Source organism: Kogia breviceps, chromosome 17 (genome assembly GCF_026419965.1).
Source record: "Kogia breviceps isolate mKogBre1 chromosome 17, mKogBre1 haplotype 1, whole genome shotgun sequence".
NCBI lineage: Eukaryota > Metazoa > Chordata > Mammalia > Artiodactyla > Physeteridae > Kogia > Kogia breviceps.
In genome coordinates this window covers 7,095,145-7,117,972 of record NC_081326.1, presented here as the reverse complement: position 1 = coordinate 7,117,972, position 22,828 = coordinate 7,095,145, and the positions used below count along the sequence as shown (strand labels likewise).

Genomic DNA, 22,828 nt, shown 5'->3' with positions numbered 1-22,828 from the left:
AAAAAAAAAAAAAAGGATGATAAAAGATGACGGCACAGCATAATACACGACAGGCAACAAAGGTACGTACAGGTGTAGCCGATATACAGAGAGGAGCCCTAACCAGGCTCAGGTTGGGTGCGGGTACAGGGAGGGCACTCACTGCTGGGAGGAGAGAACAGGCCCTCCAGAATACAGTGCCTGGACCAGAGTGTTAAGAAAGCCCACAGAACAGGAAAGCATGTGGAAACGTTCAGGGTGGGGCATGTGCAAAGGCACAGAGAAGAAAGGTGATCACGTCGTACGGCTGGGGAGTGTAGCCCAAGGTCAAGCTGGTGAGGAGGGCAAAAGCCGGGTCAAGCAGGGCCTTGCATGTCCTGTTAACAGATTCTGAACTCCATCCTGAGGTAGTGGGGAACTCTCTGAAAATGGGAATAATCTCAAGAGGTACGCGACCATATCCAAAGTCACCTGTCAGAGGGACCACAGTGGTGTCCTGGGGCAGGGAGGGCAGAACAAAGTCGGACAGGCTGCGGCCATAGTTTAGGGAGGCACAGGGAAGACCGGCAGAAATGAAGAAAAGGATACAGTCTAGAAGGTGGCCTGTAAGAGGCAAATTAAAGGAGTTGGGATCTGAGTGGATGTGAAGCCTGGAGGACGAGGAAGCCAGGAAAACCTCAGCACCCAACGCTGGCATCTGAAAGGTGGCTCAGGTGAAAACACAAGGGCGCGCGCAGGCGCGCGCGCGTGTGTGTGTGTGCGTGTGTGTACATGCACACGCGTGCAAACAGAGGGTAGAGGGACAGGGATGATTAATCTGCTTTGGTACCTACTGAATCTGAGGTGCCTGTGAGGAGGGAGGAAAGAAGCTGAAAAGAGGCTGAAAGATGTGAGGGAGAAGGTGTTGGGTCACAGAGCCCAGAGAAGGAGAGCCTTTTAAGACTGGAGTAGCTGGGACAAGTGGAGTAGCTGGGACAAGTGGAGTAGCTGAAGTAACTGGGTATCTACATGCAAAAGGAGGGAGCTGGACCTCTGTCTCACATCACACACAAAAATTCACTCAACAGGGATCAGAGACATAAAGTTAAGAGTGAAAACTATAAAACTCTTAGAAGAAAACACAGGAGCAAATCTCTGTGACCTAAGGTTAAACAATGAACCAAAAGCACAAACGATAAAAGAGAAAATGGGTAGGCTTCTTAAAATTAAACACCATTAGGAAAAGACTAGGAGAAATATTTGCAAATTGTATTATCTGATGAGAAACTTTTATCTGGAATTCTTAGAATTCAATAAAAAAGACAACTCACTCAAGAGTTCAGAGTTGTTCAAAAGATGTGAATAGACATTTCTCCAAAGATTATATATATATATATATATATAGCCAATAAGAACACGAATAGATGCTAAATAGCAGCAGAGAAATGCAGAGCAGACCAGAGAGGGCTACCACTTCACACTCAATAATAGGCCGATAATCAAAAAGTCAGACAGCGAGAAGCACTGGTGAGGATGCGGAGGAATGAGGACCCTAAACACTGCTAGTAGGAAGGGAAAATGGCACCGTCACTTCAGGGAACAGTCTGGCAGCTCCTCAAAGGATTCAACACAGAGTTAACATACGACCCAGTACCTCCATTCCCGGTATATATGCAGGAGGAATGAAAACACACGTCCACAAAAAAACTTGTTCACAGATGTCTGTAACAACAGTATTCATAATAACCCCAAAATGGAAACACTCCAAATTTCATTAGCAGCTAGTGAATGGATCAACAATCAATGTCCATTATCAAGTGGTGAATGAGGTATAACCACAGGATGGGATACTGTTCAGCAATAGGAACGTCTCACGCGTGCTACAACATGGATGAACCTCAAAAGGCTCATGGGTGGGCGAGGCCAGGCACAGAAGACCGACCACACGTTGTATGATCCCACTTACATGAACCGCCCAGAGTAGGCAAACCTTGGGAGACAGAAAGCAGTGGAAGGGCTGCCAGGACTCAGAGGCGGAGGGGACGGGAGGCGGGGTGGGGGGATTGTTACTGGGGTGATGGAGACGTTCTAAACTTAGATGTGGGGATACTCGTACAAGTTTGTGAATACGGGAAAGGCACTGAACGGTACACTTAAAGTAGGGGAATTTTGCGGTAAGTAAATTCCATTTCAAGAGAGTTGTTAAAAATGAAAGCGTGGCACTGGGCCTGGGGGTGGATGGGGGAAGCCTCAGAAGGGGCCCCGGGCGGAGGGGATGGAGTGGAGAGGTGAGGGCGGGCTGGAAGCTGGCAGGTGCGAAATTAGCAGAAAGGGAGGCACGGGAAAGAGCAGCGAAGATAACGCTCGCGTGGATCTTCGCTGCGAAAGAAGAGTTGCGGGCTTGTAGCCAGCGCGGAAAACAGATGGGGGGCTTCTTCAGCTAGGGGTGAGCTGACTGCTCTGAAGGCTGTCAGGGGTCGGGATCACAGGAAAGCGGGGAGAGGGTGATGGAGCAGAGGCTCAAGAAGCAGAGAGGGAGGGGCCGGAACACAGGTAAAGGACGAGCCCGGCGAGGCGGGAAGCGTTGCCGGGACAAGGTGTGGGTGACCCCGAGGCCCGGTACAGAGAACAGGACCCAAAACACAACGAGTGTTTCGTGCATCGGGGGCTCCATCAGGCGGGAGTTAATCACTAATCTCTTAACGTGCAATGTAAAGCAGACATTACGTGTGCTTCCCGTGAGCGCGTGACACAAACTCCGCTCCGCTGCCACAGAACACCCGCCGCTTGGGATCGATCCGCACCTTAGCAAACGTGGAGCCCTTTCCCTCAGACTCGATGGTGATGGTGTGGGTTCGCCGGAGGAGAATCTGGTCGATATCTTCTTCGCAGAATTTAGACCCCTCGTCCTCCTCATCCATGAGTGCACCGTAAGCCCCTTTCCGGAGAAGATCCTCTATTTCTTTCTTGGAAAGCTGTTGTACCTGTTTTAGAGAACTATTTTCAGAACTGTCTGCAGGCTGAACGAATGATTCATCTTTCTCAAAGAGGGTAAACCTTAATGATAACAGAGGAAAATGTGACAAAATATGCTTAAAATATCGAGGCCAAAAGATAATCCGACGCTGGAAAACTTCTCAGTATAAGCGCTAAACAGTGGAGCAAGAGCAAATGCAAATGTGTGGACAGCATGCTTTACCCCGTTGGGAGCGTTTTCCCTTCCGCTCATGGACTGCAGGACAGCTTTATCCAGACCGAGCTTCAAACTAGCTTTGTCGAACATTTCCCTCTCGTAAGAATTCCTTGTAATCAGCCTGTAGATTTTCACAGATTTGCTCTGTCCTATTCTATGACATCTAGCCTGAGCCTGGAAGAAAAAGGAAATGAATGGCTACCAAAGAAAGAAAAGACTCGACTGTCAGTTATAAGAGCATCTGTTCCAATAAACAGGGGCGCAGTTTAACAGACGAGGGTAAGAAATTACTTCCACATTATTAATGAATTGATTACTAGCTGGTTCATTTGCCCAATCACGGGACACTGCCGAGCGACTACACGATTTTAACTTATTGGTCTGACACAGCAGAACGACTTTCAAAAGTGGGAGAGGGAGGCATCAGGGAGGTTTTCTTGCATGTTTACCTGGAGATCATTTTGGGGATTCCAGTCGGAATCAAAGATGATGCAGGTGTCAGCAGCAGTAAGATTAATGCCTAAACCTCCTGCCCTTGTACACAGGAGGAAAACAAACCTATCAGAGTCAGGTTTGGAGAACCTGTCGATAGCTGCCTGGCGGAGGTTCCCTCTGACCCGGCCGTCGATCCTTTCGTACGGGTACCTAGAAAATGTCCGTGTTAACAAGGAGGCCCGACGAACGGCCAAAATGCACTTCTCCCCTTTTTTGGTGTTTTAAAGAAAGTACTATTATGTAATACGGGGTATACATGAACAGGATGGTATCATCTATCAGAAATAATTTCAGAGCAAATAGGTGGTGTTGTAGTTTTTCATACAATTGGTCAAATGCCCCAAAGATTGAAGTTCATTCTACTTCCTCTCCAGTGAAATATCTAAGCTCTGAAAAGGGCTGAAACCTCCAACAGTGAAACAACAAACAATTTCAATTTTCGGTGAGAACCGTTCTCCCCTAGCCAAAGGAAAGAAATGGAAAGCAGAACTGCCCACAACAGCACGGGTCGCGTGGCACAGCCGTCACGCCCATCTATAGCTTTTAAGAAGAGGTGTGGCACATGTCCCCTACTCCGTCCCCTTTACTATAAACGCCACTTCAAGGGACTTCCCTGGCGGTCCAGCGGTTAAGACTCCAAGCTGCCACTGCAGGGGGCACGGGTTCGATCCCTGGTCGGGGAGCTAAGATCCCGCGTGCCGTGCAGTGTAGCCGAAACAACTATATATATATATATATATATATATATATATATATATATATATATATATATATATATAAACGAAAAACCAGAAACACCCCCCCCCCCGCCCAGGCCACCTGGAGGGGAAGGGCGCGAAGCCCCCCGCCTTCTGACCCCAGCCCCCGAGCCCGGGGCGCGACCCTCACCGTCTCTGAATGAGGTAGTCTTCCAGGATGTCCAGGCAGCGCACCATCTGGGAGAAGATAAGCACCCGGTGGCCGCCGGCCTTCAGCTTCGGCAGCAGCTTGTCAATCAGCACGAGCTTCCCAGCGGCCTGGATCATCGCCTGGAGCTGAAAATCTGCAGAGTCGGCGTTGTGTGTTTCTTTAAACTCTTCCAAAATTTTCTCCTCAGCACCTGCAGAGATTGGGTAGCACGACGGGAACGCTGTAATATTCTGTCACCGTGTGGAATACTGTTTTTAGTAGTAAAAACAGCTAACCTGCTTTCAAAACCCGCTGCAAACTGTAAGGACCGGGAGGCCGCACTCGTGTTCATGAACACACATCCATCCACGGGCTCAAAGGAGGGTCTACACAAAACCGTGGACGTACAAAAGGGATCAAAGTTTTAAGCGCAGCACATTTAGGCGTTCGTGGGGGGAAAAAAAAACCCCACATTTTCCAGCAAACAAATGTTTGCTGTCTGTAGAAACTGAATTTCAACAACAGACTGTCAGGCCAGAAGTGGCAGAAACAAGCCAAGGGCCAGATACCTACAGAAAATTTGGAACCTAAAATGCTAAAGAAAGGAAGAACTGTTTACTAGCTGAATATAAACACAAATAACAGAATCTGTTCTGAAACTAAGGGAACAGGGTTCTAACAGTTATGGCGCGAGGACGGACGTCTGTGTATCCAACTGCATATTAGTACAGCCAAAAGGACCGAGGCAACAGGGAGCCCGTTTTCCAGGGTAATTTTAGGGATTTCTCAGGGCGCCTGAGCACATCTCTCCTGCGGTCTCTGCAGCTCTCTCCACATTCATTCTCAGCTGATGACTTCCTAAGGTACAAAAATTCTACCCTGAATTATCCAAAGCTTTAAAAAAAGCAAAACCCGACCTCTGTTTCACGAAAGACTTCTATACCTAACCCTCTTTTTCTCATCGCCCCACAAGAGACCTCTGCTTGCTCCAAGACCTGGGTGCATCGGAGAGAAGCCTGGAGAGAGGGAGGCACCCTCCCAGGGACAGAAGCCCTTCCACCTCCTCCCCTGACCCCAGACGTGCTTGCTCAGGGAGCAGCGTGCGGGCTGAGCTCCCTGCAGCCGCTTAGGTCGCTTAACTAGAATTAGGCAGCAAGGGTTCGGCCACTCTGGCCGGGGGTGGGGGGGTGGGGGTGGGGTGTCAACCAGGGCCTCTCCCCTGGGGAGAGAGGCATAGTCACCTATCCTTTGGGAAGTACAAACAAATCCATCTAATGGGTGGGCTTTGTCCTCAGCCTTAAACCATACCAGGAACTTTAAACTACTCTTCTCACCACTGGTTTTAAACGTGAACAAACTACGCGCAGGATGGGGATACGGGACCCTCACAGGGTGTAAAGGTCACGTGAGTTGGGCCACCAGAGCCGGGAGGACAGAACGGTGGCACACAGCTGTGGGTGGGACAGAAGTGCCCTCCGTTCCCGTTTTCAGGGCACTTGAGCAAGTTAAGTCATGACGTGGTCACACACTGAAACACAGCTTGTTCATTATTAATCGACAAAGGATCTTACTGAGACCAGACTGAAGTCACTAATGCCTGGGCTGGGCACTGAGGTCCGCACAAAGTGCATCGCTACTTCTCAGGAAGGGCCTGGCAGAAAATGCCAGCTGGGTCCAAACTGCTGTCTCACTCCCCCTTCCACACGAATAAAACGCTAACGTTCAGGATATTAATCCAAGTGAAACAAACGGCAAAGGTTGTACTAGGAAAAGGTAAAAATCAAAATGCTGTCTAAGAGAATCGGCAGGAATATTCTTGAATAAAGAATATTCTTGAATAAATACTCTTGCACAAAGTTGAATAATGTTTTTCAAGGCAAGAAATTTATAAATCTAGGTTCTGGATTCAGGACAAGAAGGCCCTCCCTCAGGAGACAGGAAAAACAGATTTACATCCATATATTACATTAGGTCTTTTCAAAGAGTTTGTTCTTGTTGGATAATATACTACAAGCTCTTTGCAAGTCAGAAATAGGTTTTACTCCTAATATCTGAGTAGTTATTTTTTGTTCATATTAGGATTACAATCCATAATCAAAATAAAATATAGCATTTTAGCTTAAATTAATGGTCAGTGAATAGCTTTTAAAAATGAAATAATCATTTTGACAAAATAAACATGTTTGAGTGATTTTAGTAAAAAATTTGAAAATATAAGTTCAGTCTAATTAGTAGAGAAATTTAATATTTTCATTTTAAATTTATTTATATGACAAAAATAACTTTCCTGCTTTTTCAGTACTACCAATGATTTCTCATGTCATCAAAAATAGCCAGAATGAAAATACATTTTTTCTTATCTGACAAAAGTTCCTGCTGAATTAATCAATTCAGCTCTTTGCTGTGAACTTAGGTTCTTAAAGTGGCAGCCGGTTGACACTTTAACACTTCATTTAAAAAATATCAGCAAACATATTTCCTGTATGGTTCCTTTAGCACTATATTACGCCCAGAAGACCTGAAGACAAGAGGGCAGGGAAGGAGTTGGGGAGGAAAGCAACACCTACCTTCTAAGTCATTACAAGGCCGAATTTTCAAGCTTACCAGTTAAAGATTTACCTTGATGCTAGATTTGTAAATATCAATCCGAAAATTAACTACAAACAGGTTATGATAAGCCCAAATACACCGTTGGCACTGCCCTAAAGTCCTGCGTTTACATTTAAAAGTGTGTGTGTGTGTGTGTGTGTGTGTGTGTGTCAGAGACAACTTGAAGAAGTGTGGAAGTCTGTTCTCTTAAACAGATGGTCACTGTGAGGGCAGGAGCTGCAAAGTTATCTGGCTATATTAGCCGCAAACAAACAAGAAATTATTTTCTTTTAAAATTTTACTTATTTATTTATTTAATGTATTTATTTATGGGTCTTCATTGCTGCGCGCTGGCTTTCTCTAGTAGCACCGAGCAGGGGCTACTCTCGTTGCTGTGCGCGGGCTTCTCATTGCAGTAGCTTCTCTTGTTGTGGAGCACGGGCGCTAGGCGCGCGGGCTTCAGTAGCTGTGGCACACGGGCTCAGTAGTTGCGGCTCGCGGGCTCTAGAGCGCAGGCTCGGTAGTTGTGGCGCACGGGCTTAGTTGCTCCGCGGCCTGTGGGATCTTCCCGGACCAGGGCTCGAATCCGTGTCCCCTGCACTGGCAGGCGGATTCTTCACCACTGCGCCACCAGGGAAGCCCAAGAAACGATTTTCTTTTGCAGATTACCATTTTCTCTCTGAAATTCATCCCATCACGTGAGCTCAGTCTTGTCTTCTTTCTGCCCACGGTTCTCCACCGCCCTCCCCCCACCACCAACAGAGGATGCGTAAGTCGCCCTGAACCATCGGGGCCCCTACCAAGTCTTCAACATCATTTTCACTCTCACATACAGTAACATACAGTTACCTGCCCTACTTTTAGCAAGAAAAACAACTAGCAACACTTACCAAGCGTTTATGGTCGCCTAACACTGTTCGATGCTCTTAAAAGTCTCAGTACATATTAGAAACATTTCTCATTTATGTACAGTTTGTGTTCTACAATCACTTCTAATGTTTTTTCCGCTTTGCTGATGTTATCGCTCTCAACCTACACAGACAGTTGCTTCTCTTGTCCACGATCACAGAAATGTTGTGCTTTGGTGAACTGAACTTTCATTTGACTGGGGCTGCTGTGCTCTTTCACAACCAACCCAAACGTCAGTTTAACTTTCAAAATTGAAAGCCTCCTGTAACTGCTCGATAAATGAGGGCGGAGCTGGCGCTGGGTCAGTACTTCTGTCTTTCCTTCTCCAGGTTGTGGATGAGAACAGACAGTCCTGGCCCCGGGGCAACCTCTGAAACACAACCTCTGCGTAGGTCATCCGGGCAGCTGTAACACCCGGTGCGTCCATCAACGTGAAGGCATGCAAGGATGCCTGCTTAACAGACGCCTTGGAACTTGTTGCCAGGACAGAAGAGCTGACCTCGAGGTGTGACCAATCAGGACAACAGCCACGGATCCACACCTGGCAAGTCCTCAGAACCTCTGTCAGCAGCGAATTACACAGGATGACCCTGGAGAGCCGTCAGCCAGGGAGGAGACCTCCAGGCGGTGGTTTGGGGTGGGCTCCCCGCTTCACAATGCTCAAGGCGCGTGATTAGCATGTAAAGTGACAAGGTAAACTGATGGGACTAGGGCGGATCTCTACCAACCACTGCGGAGACATTCCTTTCCCACACTTCCTGCTGTAGCGTTTCAGCTTTTGTTGGTGCCTTTTCTTTCCCCTTGGAAGCTACCGTGCCTCATTTTTTTTTTTTTTTTTTTACAGACATTAAATGAAAAAGTGTGTGCGTGTGTCTCTCACGTGTGTGTGTCCATGCACCAGACTTTTACTCATACCATCAACCACCTTCAGCCCTAACTCCATCTCCCCAGCTCAGCACCAGGCTGCTGACACCACAGTGGCCTCACAGGCTCTCAAACACATGGCGATTAGCAGGCTGGCAGCATTCAACAGGCAATGACCACACATGATGCTCTCTGTAAAGACTAAGCTACAAGCGCAAAGCTTGAACAGGACATCCACCGACGTCACACCACAGCCACGCCCTCGTGTGCTATGTGGAGACGGTTCCAGGTGGGGACTACTCTGTCGTTTAGTAACTGCAGCTCCTGGACGTGAGGTGGTCGGTACGTGCGTAGTTACGCGACGGGGAGAGACGAGGAACCCTTTAATCTGGCCGCACCCGAGCCTCGTGGAGTGTGGTAACGACAAACCGGGCTGTGTCCCTTCTCCCCTGGAAAGGAACCTCACTGAGCCGCGGGCCAGTTATGACTCTGCACACAAGCACCCGGATTTAGCTGGCCATCACTTTTCCTCAACCCATATTAACGCCGCTGGACTACAGCAGTCGCCTCCTAGCGGGGCTTTCTGCTTGAATGTCTTTCCCTGCTCCCGTCCATTTTATACGATGTTGCCAGATCAATCATCCCGAGTCACAGTTCTAACCATTTCCAAGCTTCACCAAAATTCCACGAGCTATAGCACCTGGGCTTCCCACAAGGTCCCACTGTGCCTAAGGTTCACTGCCCCACTGTTTCGTACACGTTCCTTTATACCTTGGGCAGGTTCCCCCCCCTTTGTTCTCTCGCCTCCTTCCATTTGTTCACGTGATTACACCAGCCTAAATGCCCTTTCTCTTTCTAACCCTGACCGGCAAAATCCTCGTCTCAATGCCGTCGCTTTCTAACAGCTTTCCTGCTCTCAATCCCTCACAAACTGAAGGTTCTTGTATTCCCCAGAGTATATTACACATCATAGGCATGAAAGCTTTATTCCTCTAATGATTTTTGGAAGGGTATGATACAGGTTTTTACTCGTATCAGTTCATAACACTATCAATTTAGTTAAGAAAACAGGAAGACCATGAAGCTCCCATCAGCACCAGGAACCAACTATTATCAACACCCGAGATAACCTCTCACTCTCAGAGAATGGATGCTAGAGGCCTCCAGACTGCAAGAGCTTTTCTCCCATCGAAGTCTTGAGACAGCTGCCAGCTGCCTCTCACCCCAAAGGAGCTCTTTAACTTCTCTGACCTAAACCCACACACATCCAGAGCGAGGAAAGCTCAACCAGGGGCTAATTTCTCTTTAACTGTTACCATGTTTGATGACTTCTAGCCACCAAGCACCAACACCTCCCCTTCAAGGGGTGAGACGCAGACACAGGAAAGGTAAGCGGAGGTCCTGCTTCAGGGATCGGTGGGGACAACAGTCCTGCACCCTCGGCTACAGAGAAGGAAGCTTTGTGAAGAAAGAAAGATGATGAAACCCACACTGGGATAATTATGAACCATAAAACCATCAGTCTGGAGGGAGAAAAGGATTTCTGGGGTTTTGACAGTTACTGAAAAAAGGTGCCAGGTGGGCAGCTTACCGTTAATAAGGTAAGGATGATTGCAGCACTTCCGTAATTCCATCATAGTGTTTAAAAGGTTGGGTACGTTAGCTTGACCACCACCTTTGGAAAGAAACGTAAAATTCTTCTCAAGGATGGCTCGGTAATATTTCTTCTGAATGTTTGTTAGCTCCACTTCGATGATCGTTTCTTCCTTGGGGGCCAAGTTCTTTTCCACGTCCTCTTTGAGACGTCTCAACATCATTGGCTTTAGAATAGCCTGGAGTTTTTGCACCTAAAAAAGGACCTCAAGTAAATACCGGTATCATGACTTGCTTGCATGGTAAAACACATACTAACGTGAAAGACCACGATTCTCTCATTTATTTACCATTCATTTTCATGTGTCAAAGCCCAGGAAGGGTATGAAGGCACTGATCTTACATGACAGATGTCATAACAGAAGTGCATGAAGGTTGCGGTGGCCCATTTCCGATGGGCTGCTTCGCTTGCCCAGGAGTCCCGAACAGCCAGGAGGCTTGAACGGTACAACATAGCAGAAAAGAACCCCACTTATTCTGTGAGTTTTCCCTTCTGTTTGTCTCAAGCCTTTGTGATGAGGAGGAAGGAAGAGACCATGTCATGGGAGTGCCACACTTCAATTCTCTTCCTTTCTAGAAAGAGCTGATAGAAAGTGTGAGGAAGCCCAGGAGCTACCCGATCCCTGCACCAATGAGCGTGCACGGACATCCGTCTCTGTTCTCTTTTTCTGTTGACTGGTAATAGGATACTGCACACCTGACAGCTCTTATTTTAAGAAAAGCAAAACAAAACAAAACAAAACAGACTCCACTTTGAACTAAGCTAAGAGGTTTTAGACAGTAAGTTAGGGGAGGGGGCACATGAAGACCAGGATTTCAAGCGTATCTCCACGTTTATCTCGAATACAGCCTAATAACCAACGCCAACGTAACTCTCACGACGTATGAAATAAGCGACCACTTTTCATATGCAACACCGTATTTATTTCTCACAGAAATCCTGCAGGGTAGTTAGGACCCATGGTTCTAAATGGAAATATGTAGACTCCAGAAAAGTAAGCAATGTGACCAAGTAAGAAATAAGACAAGAACCTCAGCACTCCAGGAGGGAAACGGCTCGACAAATTTCAGCAGCTTCTGACACTACACCCGAAAGCACACGTGGCAAAACCGCCAAACTCAATAGCACAGCAGCTGAAAAGCACGCGAACAGGTATGGGGCCTCTCTGTGAATCTCGACAGCCCTTCCGGAAGGCAAAGGGACAAACGAACCCATCACAACGGGACGTCCAAGGAAAGGGGGTATGAAGCTCACCTGTCTACTGAGGTTGGGGGCAGGGGCGAATGGACATAATCTACATTTTTAAATGGTTAAATCTTAATGCTCTGCCCTTTCGGAGGTTAAGCTTCAATCACGTGACTGAAACACGAAGGAGACTTGGTGAAGTACCTGTTCTTCGGTTTTCAGATCACCAAATTCTTGCATAAAGGTGGTTTCCGAAGGGAATCGACCTGGTTCCAAGAAGTGAAGCAAGCTGAAGAGCTCTTCCACGGTGTTCTGGAGCGGGGTCCCTGTCAGCAGCACCTTGTGTTCCTACAGGGGTGCGAGGAGAGCAACTGAGCAAATCATAACAAAGCGCGTCTCTTAACACCAAAGCCTCGCTCGATACGGCACTGTCCGGCTTCCACTCCCGAACGCCGAAATTCAGCACCCACCCTGCATAACATACAGGAATTAGATCCGAAAGCAGAGATGTGAGACATGTGGTCTCTGCTTCAGATAGACTCCCGGACCCCGTAAACGTGTCTTGCCATCTTGTTTCTTCCTGGGGTTTTTAGGTCCCAGGAAACATTCCGGTGCTGTGGCTTCGCAGGTCCCCTACATCTCGAGGCTTCCCTCCCCACCAAAGTTTAAGGTTTTTCCTCAAATCCCTAGGCTCAGACAAAGCTCGCACGCTTCTTTCTGCTCTCTACACCGACAGGGCTCTTCCCCTCCCTGTCTACTTCCTGCATGACTCACTTCAGAGACAAAGGAAGGTCTTCCACAGGCAACAGCACATGAAAAACTATTTTTTTCTGCAAACACTTCAAACTAGCAAAGAGGTCAGCTTGGTTCTAAATACCACAATCACTTTTTAAAAAAAAAAAATAGATGCTATTTCTAACTTTGTCTCCGTGAACCAAGGTACGTATTTCTTGAAAGCAATCTTTCCTGTTTACGAGCTCTTTCTCCAGCTTTCCTTATGCTTTTGTACCCTCGTCCTCGGCATACTTCCATGTATCCAACATGCTGACCAGTCTTAACGACGGTGAATTTATTAATCTGAAGGGCCTTATTATTTCCTACTTTGGCCATCTGGTACACAGTCCAGTTAGTAAAGCTATTTCAAAAAGTGGCTACACCTTCTAGGAGGTTCAAAAGCAATATTCTGACTCAACTGGAAGTCTGAGAAGGCTTGGTTGCCGAGCGGAGAGTATGTGCTCGGCAAACACTGGATGGTGAGACACCTAAGGGCTCTTTTTCTCAGTACCTACCGTGTCTTATCTGTCAATGGAGTACTTTGAAAGCAAGGTGAAGCAGTTCAATTCGCTTTTATTCTTCCTTTGCTCCCTTTTGAATAAGAGGTCTCTGATTCAGGAAGATACACAGACCATCATCACCTTCCAACTCATTAAATTCATAAAGAGTAAGAAGCTTGCAAATCACTTCAGGACTTTCTAACATATAACCATACTGGTGAGTAACCCGGGCCACGGCTCCTGGCATATTCAAGTCCAGAATTACTTTATCCAAGAATTGTTTAAAACACTGCCATAGATTCAGGAAAAGAGTTATTGCTGTGGGAGAGCTGTGTTGGTACTAAAGATTGCCTCCTAGTTTTTTTTACATCCTTTGTGACCGAGTGAGATGCTGAGCTGCTAACCAAATATCAGTACTTCAGAAAAGCCTTTTAAGTTACCAATTTCAAAATTAACTTATTTGGGGGGGGGGGGGAGAACTTCTTTTTTATGCCGCTTCCCCTCAAGGGCTGTTTAAAACCCGTTACACTGGGCTTCCCTGGTGGCGCAGTGGTTGAGAATCTGCCTGCTAATGCAGGGGACACAGGTTCGAGCCCTGGTCCGGGAGGATCCCACATGCCGCGGAGCAGCTAGGCCCGTGAGCCACAACTACTGAGCCTGCGCGTCCAGAGCCCGCGCTCCACAACAAGAGAGTCCGCGACAGTGAGAGGCCCGCACACCGCAATGAAGAGTGGCCCCCGCTCGCCGCAACTGGAGAAAGCCCTCGCACAGAAACGAAGACCCAACACAGCAAAACTAAAAAAATTAATTAATAAACTCCTACCCCCAACATCTTCTTTAAAAACAAAACCAGTTACACTAAATGATTACACATATGACCCTTTGGTAAGGCTGCATGGGTAGCAAAACAAAACCAGGTTTCCCTTTGAAAGTAACTATTATGTAACATACAATTAATATACGGGTGTGTCACAAAATGTCAGGTAAGAGACGGGCTATCAAGCTCATCACCTCCAAGCTCAACCAGGTCAGCAGCTAGCCTCTTGGTTTGAAAACGTTACCATTCTTTTTAACTCTGATGGGGTGGCGTCCGTTTAATTTCATTTCAGCAGAGTCTTTAATTTGTGTGAGGCCTCCTGACAATGAAAGATGAGATAACAGAACCCATGAAGAATTACTGCCACCTCCAGAGAGTCCCCTCCTTGTCAAGAAGGGACAAGGAGACGGCCCTGCTTCCAGGGCTCCCGTGGAGGACAGTGGGGACTGTAAATGTCCCTCCATCCCAGCATCTTCACAAGAATTTCCCTTGTGATGGGAGAGCTGAAGACATTCACTGGTCCTCCCTTTCTCAGAACGCACTTAAAGATAACCCGAATCACCGCCATCATAACTGCGTCTAGTGCAGGTAACAGCAGTTCCCTGTGACCTGCTCCGTAGCTGGATGTAGTTATTATTTGCTATTTTCACCGTGACTTATTCCAGAAAAGAAGAACAAAAAGTGGCCAGTGTATAAGTTCTCATGATGGATATTTTAAGTAAGAACTTAAAGACCAGGCAATGAGCTGTTCAGAACTGGACAAATATAATTATATTCTACCTCTGAACAGTAATAATGTGCTCCATCTAGAAAACAACTCTCGTGAAAGTAAAGATTCTTGATCATCAGAAAAAGAATCATTTTGTGCGTTTGTTAATCAGAGCTTCCCATGGCGAGACATGAACGAGTTACAGGTCTGCCAGGTCCTTGGGGCAGCTGGCACGGCTGTGACGGGATCCTAGGGCGGTCACCTGCAGCAGCGGCCGGCCTCCCCGCTCACCCCAGTATGATAGACAAGTATCATTTTCTGTATGTGCCATTATGTGAAAATGGTTAGGGAACACTGCAATATGTAACAGAAAAATGATCTGGACAGCAAATTCTAATTCATCAATGAAGTGTTACTCTAAACAACAGAAAATCCTTGGAAATCTCCCAGGGACAATTAGGCTGTTTGACGTTGACAGTTAGACGAACTGTGCTCACCGATGAAGGTCTGTTTGGCCGTTAAGAATCGACTACCTGGGAGCACAGACACTAACAACAGAAAACAACTGACATAAACTCAGATGACTGTCTAAGCCTTCAGGAAACGGTGCCGTAACTGTGTCTTATGTGGACCACTGTGAAGATGGGTCCCTACTCAGAAGACGTAGTTAGATATTTCATGAGAACCAATGTTCACCTGAACATCAATAGGTTTACTTCGACGTAAGACTAAAATATCACCCAGAGAGACCAAATACAGCCACAGAGTTTCTCTTTTCCACGTGCTTACTCATGTCTTCAAGACTGTTCACCATTTACAAGGGTTCTAATTTGTTTTGTGGACTGAACACCAAATAATACAAAACTGCTCTGAGAAAGGTCTTAAGGATGGGGAAATCCCTTCCTAAATAGGATAATTCAGTCAGACCTTTTCCTTGAAACCAAACTAGATTTTTGTTTGTTGTTAATTAAAAGAATAGGAGGCTAATCCGATCCCCTTAATTTAGGAATAAAAGAAGCTGCTTCAAAGAACCAGCTGCAACAGAAAGCTTTTAAGTATTCTTGTCGGTGGTACCAGCGTTCAGTTAGAAATTTATATCCGTGAACATACAGCATATTCCTTCCCATCTCAAACTCTCGATTAACAAGAGATCAAATTAATCTATAGAAGTCAACACTAAAGGGATTCTGAAAATCTTTCTGTACTTTTAAAAACCTCATCAAAACATCCAAGACATGCTAAATAACAATCTTTGCTTCTTAAATGTACACTAAAAATAAAAACAAGTGATCAAAACCCACCTTGTAAACTACAGAGTGAAAAGAAACCCGAGGATGACCGAGTCATGTAGTAATTTCTGCTAGAAAATCACACAGCAGCGTGGAAAGGAAAATCAGTCAAATTCTACCACTTCTACAATATGTTTTCCTATGATATTCCTACTGGAAAAAAAAAAATCTAATGAGGAAGCCCTGACTATCCCTTATGAACTTGGAAGAGTATGGGATAGACATGTCTAAAATTCCAGATCAATCTCAAGGTCTTGCAATGCCCTAAACTTCTAAGCGTCTGCATGAACTGAACCAATGCCAGACAGCCGTTCAACTTACTGAGAACTTGCGCCTACGAGTCCTCCTGGCCCCTGGACGCCAAAACCTACGAGCCCTGGAATATAACTGGATTATCATCACGGAGCTAACATTTGGCCCAACAGCTTAGGAAATGGCAGTATTTACAAACAAATGGGAAAAGCAAATACCGGAAACTCATTTCAGTGAAAAATACCATGACTATCCTCTGCTGTGATACAACTGTGCAAAGACACCAGCCAACAGCATGAGAATCGGGAAGACAGCAGCAACTTTTAAGTCACTGAAAGCGCAGGAGCATACATCACAGTGTCTGGCAGGTTTTGCAAACACCCTTCAAAAGCAGCGGTCAGATTCAGAGCAGCAGGGGTACCGAGTCAGTGACAGTTCTATCCGGGCTCAAGGGAATCGCCAGCATGGCCACTGACCAAGTCCATCAGCTTGAGTCCCTCCAACAGCTTGCAGTTGCGATTCTTCAGCCTGTGGGCTTCATCAATGACCACGCAGCGCCAGGGAATATTCCGCAGCTCAGGACAATCGGTCAGAATCATCTCAAACGTAGTGATGATGGCATGAAACTTATAGGACCCCTTGATCACTCGACCCTACAAGAACAACTCTGGATCATTACTCAGCATTAAAGATTACAGTAATAACTTTAAGGATGAATAAATAGCATAAAATATGTGTGTTGATCCCCTTGGGGACATCCTTATTCTAGGTAACACTTACACTTTGCTTTCAAGGTGTTTTGGACGTTTTAAGCTCTTCTGGTACAACAGAGGTTTAAAACCTTACCTTTTTCAAGGAAGTCTGAAAATTGTTAGTAAAATTTCCAACCCAATTTCCTTACAGATCACATGCAGTAGAGTCACTAAGTGTGCCCATTCTAGTGACATCCTACAGACTCCAAAAGGTGAAAGGCCAAAGAGATTATGTACTAATACAACTTTTTAAAACTGCTTTTACTTTTTAAAACTTTTTATTTATTTATCTAAACTTTTGTAACTTGCTTTTTACTTTTAACGTGCTAACACGAAAAGAACATTCAACTCAGGGGAGAACTTATAACAATTTCCCAAATCTAAAGATCAACACCAAAATAGATTTTAGGTTTTGTTCTCCTTTAAGTATTTAACTGTAGGTCAGATTTTACACTCAAGGTAAACACACATAGAAAACAGAACTCTGTCCTATTTCCAGCTACAGGACTTCCATTTACCACCTAGTGCTTAAAACTGTTTTCGCATATACTATTTATTCTTCTTGCTTTGTCATTTTATAATGCTTCACTGTCAATATCACAGGATAATTGCAGACAGGTAACTGAAATTAGTTAAAAAATCACAGCAGTTGCTACTAAGAGCCAAAGTATAAATTATCCCCTTTGGGTATATTTCATTCAATGTACCAGCTAATACTACATACCTAATATTTTTCACTTCTAGCAAGAATAAATAACACAATATTCTTTTCATTCACATTTAAAAACTCCATTTTTTTGTTTCGCTTTCTTCTAGGGCTTGCAGAATAAACCAGATTAGCATATCAACACATTAAATGATTTTTAGCAGTCATCCACGGTAAAACGAAATTTCATTCATTCTAATAATTAGAATGACCAAGGCTATAAAAATAAAGAGCTGCCATCAAGAGATGTGGAATTATAATACAAACACAAATTGGGTAAGAAATCCAAAGCAAAATTCTCTATCTGCAAAATCTAGACCTCCCCTGCCAAAGGTCTGAGACCATTTAAAACATCCAACGCCTTAAAATGCCTAGGAGCATAAGGACCGCTGGCCTGTGCTGCTTTACCTGGGGATCTTTGAAGTACATTTCATACAACTGAATGGTCCGCCGACTGGCTTGGCTCCCATGATACACAACCACGTTCAACTCCGTCCAGGTCCGGAATTCCCTTTCCCAGTTGGGGATTGTGGATAACGGGGCAATTACTAAAAAAGGGCCATGGATTCCTTTCAAATGTATCTCATAGAGAAATGTAATGGACTGGATAGTTTTTCCCAAACCCATTTCATCTGCTAAAATGCAGTTTCGCCTTTGGGAGGGAAATGAAACAAGGAAACTTCAGTAAGTATACATACAAGACGGACAGTGCTTTCGTGCTCATAAATGCACGCCTTAGATGTTCCCTTAGACACAGTAAAATACAGCTTCAAACAGAATGCTCTAAGACATAAAAATTACTTCCACACACTTCTAGCAGTCTCTACTTTAATATGTGTTAAGTAAACAAATACTAAGCACACTTCCAGTGTTTGCTTTTTTAAAAAAAATAATTTCTATTAGCGAGTTAAAATGTTAAGCTATATTTGATCAATACTTTAGATAACAAAAGAGCTACTATGGGCTTTTTTTTTTTTAAGTGAAAAAAAAAAAAAACACAACAAACCACATGTTACGTACATGTTGTACCAATTGAAAAGTAGCCAGTTTACTCCCTCCAACTGGTATTCCCTGAGTTTGTTATTGTTTTTATACTCCCTGGAACTCTCCGATTTCTTCCACCCACCAGCAGGAGGCCGTTCCTGTTTCAAATACAGCAGAAGTCCCATTAGTGGTTTCTCGGAGACCACAGGCACCGAAGCCACCGCCACTCGCCCTCCTTACCACGCGCTCTGTTTCCGGCTCCCGGGACAGCAGCTTCTCAAACTCCTCGACCTTGGCTTGGTCTATGTCCTGCCTCAGCTCCCACGTGCTGTCCTCATAAGGCAGTGAGCACCACTTCACCAGGTAGTGAGTCACAGGCTGGGCCGGGTTTAAACACAGCACAGTTGGGCTCCTGCTCTACTGCACTTACCGACCGATACTACCCCAGACACAGTGAGACGGAGCCGGGGGAAGCTTTAGAACCGTGACCACTGAACGAGGAGCCCTTCGTTACAGAGTCTCAAGTCTAAACTGGAAATAATATTATTGAATATTTGCAGAACAAACTGATTTTTATCTAAGCCACTGGTAAAGTCATGTTCAAAAGCCAAAAAGGTACACAGACACAGCTAGCAAATAACAAAGCTGAGTTCGAGCCTGAGTCTTATCTGGGCAAATCATCAGGCGTCTGATTCAGACTTAGACGGTAACCCATCTTGGTGTGTTTACGTATTTGCCTAACTGGCTACCTTATCTTAAAGAATGAGAAACAGACTTCAATTTATTAGGATTTCTGCCTTCTTCTTAAAGAGATACGATTTGCATGCTATCACTTTAAAATAATGTGTTTGAGCTCTAGGAAGACTGCAGAGCAAAATATTTTGGATAACGCAGATCAATAGGACTTCCTTTGTCTTTCTTCTTGAAAATATTTTGGTTTGTTGATCTTCATCTCAGGACCAAGGTACACTGACCTGGTTGTGATGTTACAAACATTTGCTGTACTAGGTAAATATACGACGGGAAAAAAAATTTTCTTTAAAGTACAACTTAGCAAAACTAGAAAGGTAAACATCATGTTACAGACACGATCTTTGAAACATCATGGACCTCGTGATACAGAGTTTGGAGTAAAATGGGAGTTCACTGCAGACTCACTAGACAAGCAAGATCCAAACCCTTATAAAGTTTAATTTACAAGAAGAAGCTAGGAATGACATACCTCACGGTGGGTGGGCATATACTCACTAAGATACAATGCTCAGAAGTCACTAGACTTGTCTTTACTCTTAGGCCCTACCGACTGTCCTTAACACCCTCGTAGGGTTCTGCAAAGCCACCTGGGCATGCCTAGACTGGGATCTCATAAAGAGAAAGATTTTATAGTATCTTCTGTGCACCACATTAAATGAGGTCCATCAGCTTCACTAAGGACGTCCAATGTTAAATATCTTTGAACTGCATTCTGCTACAAGAGCACTCTTAATTTATTATAAGGGAGATTCATGCTACAGAATAGATTTATACCAAAATATATTGAATCCTTTATTGATCATATCTGGAACTGTGCAAAAAAATCTATTTGCTTCACACTGAAAACTGATTTCTTTTAAAAAGCTCTCCGACTAAACAAAACACACATTTACAGTGATTATTAAGTCCTAAAACTAATAGTAAGTCAAAAATTTCAGTTAAGGTTAGAGCAAGTGTGTCATAACCTAAGGCCCTGACCAGAACCAGATCTAGGAGTCCACAATCATTCTCCATAAGCACACATAAGCTCTCTGAGTCACTGGCTCCCAATACAAATGATCTTCTGTTACCTCTCCCCGGTCATCTGTGCTACGTGCAAAGTCCATTATCCGGTCAACCTCCACGTAATCTGGATTAAAAAGCTCATCTTCAATCTACGCCAAAGGAAAAAAAGTTAAAATGTTTATTTAACTCCTGAGAGTAGACATTATTTCCCTTTCCATCAGGCAATAATATTTTGGGTCACAGCGATACAAAATTTATATTTGGCAAGTTCTAGTATATTAATTGAAATGCTACAATTTAGCAAAATCACTCCCCATGGGGAAATCAGACTTCTCAGACTTTGTTAACTGGGTCTTTTAATTACTGTGTGAAACCTTTTTACTGTGAGAAAATGTTTAAGAATATTTTAAATGAAGTGTGAAATTATAATTCACTAATGAGCAATCCAAAAGGCTTATGGCACGCAATGCACTGAACATTCTTGAAACCACAGCTTGCGATGAAGACTCAGAGCCATGCACAGTAAGTGCTGCTGGAGTCTCATAACTATTGGAGTTGTCTGATGCCTCACAGCATCATTTGCAGAATGTTATTCAAAAGCTAAAAACGCTGAGACCAGTGAATTCCATATTTTAGTGTGAACAGAGCTTATGACATTGGGTCGTCTTTGCCAATCAGTTTTAGTACCTCATTTGAACACAGTCTTGGCGTTCACCTGAGTGTTCTAATGATTTATTTGTACTGAACATAGAGCATTTGGCTAGAACTCTTAAGGATCAAGAAAGGAGGCTTAAAAAATTGGGTTCTTTGGCCAATAGATTAACAATCTTTACAAAACTAAAGAAATGCTGCACGCCTGCAAAGTCATCTCATGTAAAAGAACAGAATGCAGCTCAAGAGGAAGCTACAGACTTTAAAGAAGTCAGAGTCAGACAAGTTAGAAAAGACACATGATTACGTGTTTCTAGAGGTTAACTTATCAGTAATATAACTTCATTCAAATGCTTTGCAAAGACACATTATAAGCCACTTAGATACTGTCTGTATCCCCTGAGTGGCAGGTTGAAGCGCCATTAGGTCACAGTTGGCTTGAGGATAACAAACGCTCCCTGGGCCCCACTGACAGCACCCAGTCTGGATGCTCTGAACTGTGAATTACAAAACAAAAGCCAGAAATACCAGAATGTGTTTCAACTGCCTCAGGCCTTCACACAGAGTTCATGACTAAGGCAAAAAACCCTTTGGAATGTTCCGTTAATTTAAAATGTTAATATATTAAATGCATTGGCTTTGTCAAAGCTTCTAGACTGGGCTTCCCTGGTGGCGCAGTGGTTGCGAGTCCGCCTGCCGGCGCAGGGGACGCGGGTTCGTGCCCCGGTCCGGGAGGATCCCACGTGCCGCGGAGCGGCTGGGCCCGTGAGCCGTGGCCGCTGCGCCTGCGCGTCCGGAGCCTGTGCTCCGCAACGGGACAGGCCGCGGCGGTGAGAGGCCCGCGTACCGCAAAAAAAAAAAAAAAAAGGCTTCTAGGTACACAATATCTATGTATTATTCATATAAAGCATAAACACTAGAACTTTCCATAAACTAGGCTCTTCTGATAAAAGCTCTAAGACAACTTGTTCTTAAACAGAATCTTCCATTACTGAAATAAAATCCTTAACTTTACTCCTCAACACGTTTATCCTTCAAGCGAGTAATCTATGCCACCATGCGTGTGACATAATTTCCAGTTTTGACAGTCTTTTTGAGTAGAGATTTTAGTTGCAGTGACTTAAAAGGAAGCCTAAGGTGAAACAGAGAATGCAAAGGTGGTCGTAACTAAAAATCCCAAAGCAGCAGAACCATGGGTACCTGAAGCCAGGACCGTCTATGGGACGTGACAGTGTGTGGTGAGCGGGGAGGGGTGGGGGTGGGGGCGGGGGCGGGGCCGGGGGCGGGGCCTGTGTCTATGTAAGAAAGAAAGAGGGGAAGAGAAATTGGTATCCCTCCCTGTTAACCTTCAGATCACCTTTTCAGACTCAAGTTTATGCTACTTCCATTCAGGACAACACTTGAGATCTCTAGCTGCCAAGTTACCAGCAAGATAATGTATTTCAGCCTCGGTACAGGTGATTCCCAGAGACAGACTCAAAAAGGCAGACTATACACCTTGGGCCGGGCCCACGTCCCTGAAGTGCGCCTGACTCCAAGAAGCACAAATAAATGTAATGAGCTGAACCATGATTTAAGGACCAGGGTGGGAGTAACCACTGCACTCTTTCCTTTTCCTAACACAGATACACGGAAACATCAGTAGAACATACAGTGTCTCTTTCTAGGAGGAAGCTAAGGATTTCAACTTGCCCAATATCACAAACATTTAACTTTAGTTTCATTAAGGGGCATGAAAAACAGAACTTCCTAGTATTTTCTCAGAACCTGTCCTTTCAAAGAAAGAATCACCTACATGTTCCCCAGGACATGAGGAGTGAGTCCCATCCAAGCACCTCCACCCCTTGGTACTGACCCCTGCAGGCAAGGAGGCTGCTGCTCGGTGACACGGACACATCTGT

At 45.0% G+C, this 22,828-nt stretch overlaps 1 protein-coding gene across 3 annotated transcripts in view; it reads right to left on the bottom strand.

The window, feature by feature from the left end:
* The window catches only part of CHD7 (chromodomain helicase DNA binding protein 7), a 179,188-nt gene that overhangs the window by 25,551 nt on the left and 130,809 nt on the right, over positions 1-22,828 (bottom strand). For all 3 annotated transcript variants that reach the window (XM_059043515.2, XM_059043523.2, XM_067017044.1), the window contains exons 9-19: positions 20,342-20,425; positions 18,759-18,896; positions 18,555-18,676; positions 17,943-18,186; positions 16,553-16,729; positions 11,940-12,083; positions 10,488-10,743; positions 4,535-4,745; positions 3,601-3,796; positions 3,158-3,325; positions 2,763-2,942 (exon numbers count right to left, since the gene is read on the bottom strand). In XM_059043515.2, the coding sequence (XP_058899498.1) occupies positions 2,763-2,942; positions 3,158-3,325; positions 3,601-3,796; positions 4,535-4,745; positions 10,488-10,743; positions 11,940-12,083; positions 16,553-16,729; positions 17,943-18,186; positions 18,555-18,676; positions 18,759-18,896; positions 20,342-20,425 (1,920 nt within the window). The remainder of the gene's footprint in view (positions 1-2,762; positions 2,943-3,157; positions 3,326-3,600; positions 3,797-4,534; positions 4,746-10,487; positions 10,744-11,939; positions 12,084-16,552; positions 16,730-17,942; positions 18,187-18,554; positions 18,677-18,758; positions 18,897-20,341; positions 20,426-22,828) is intronic.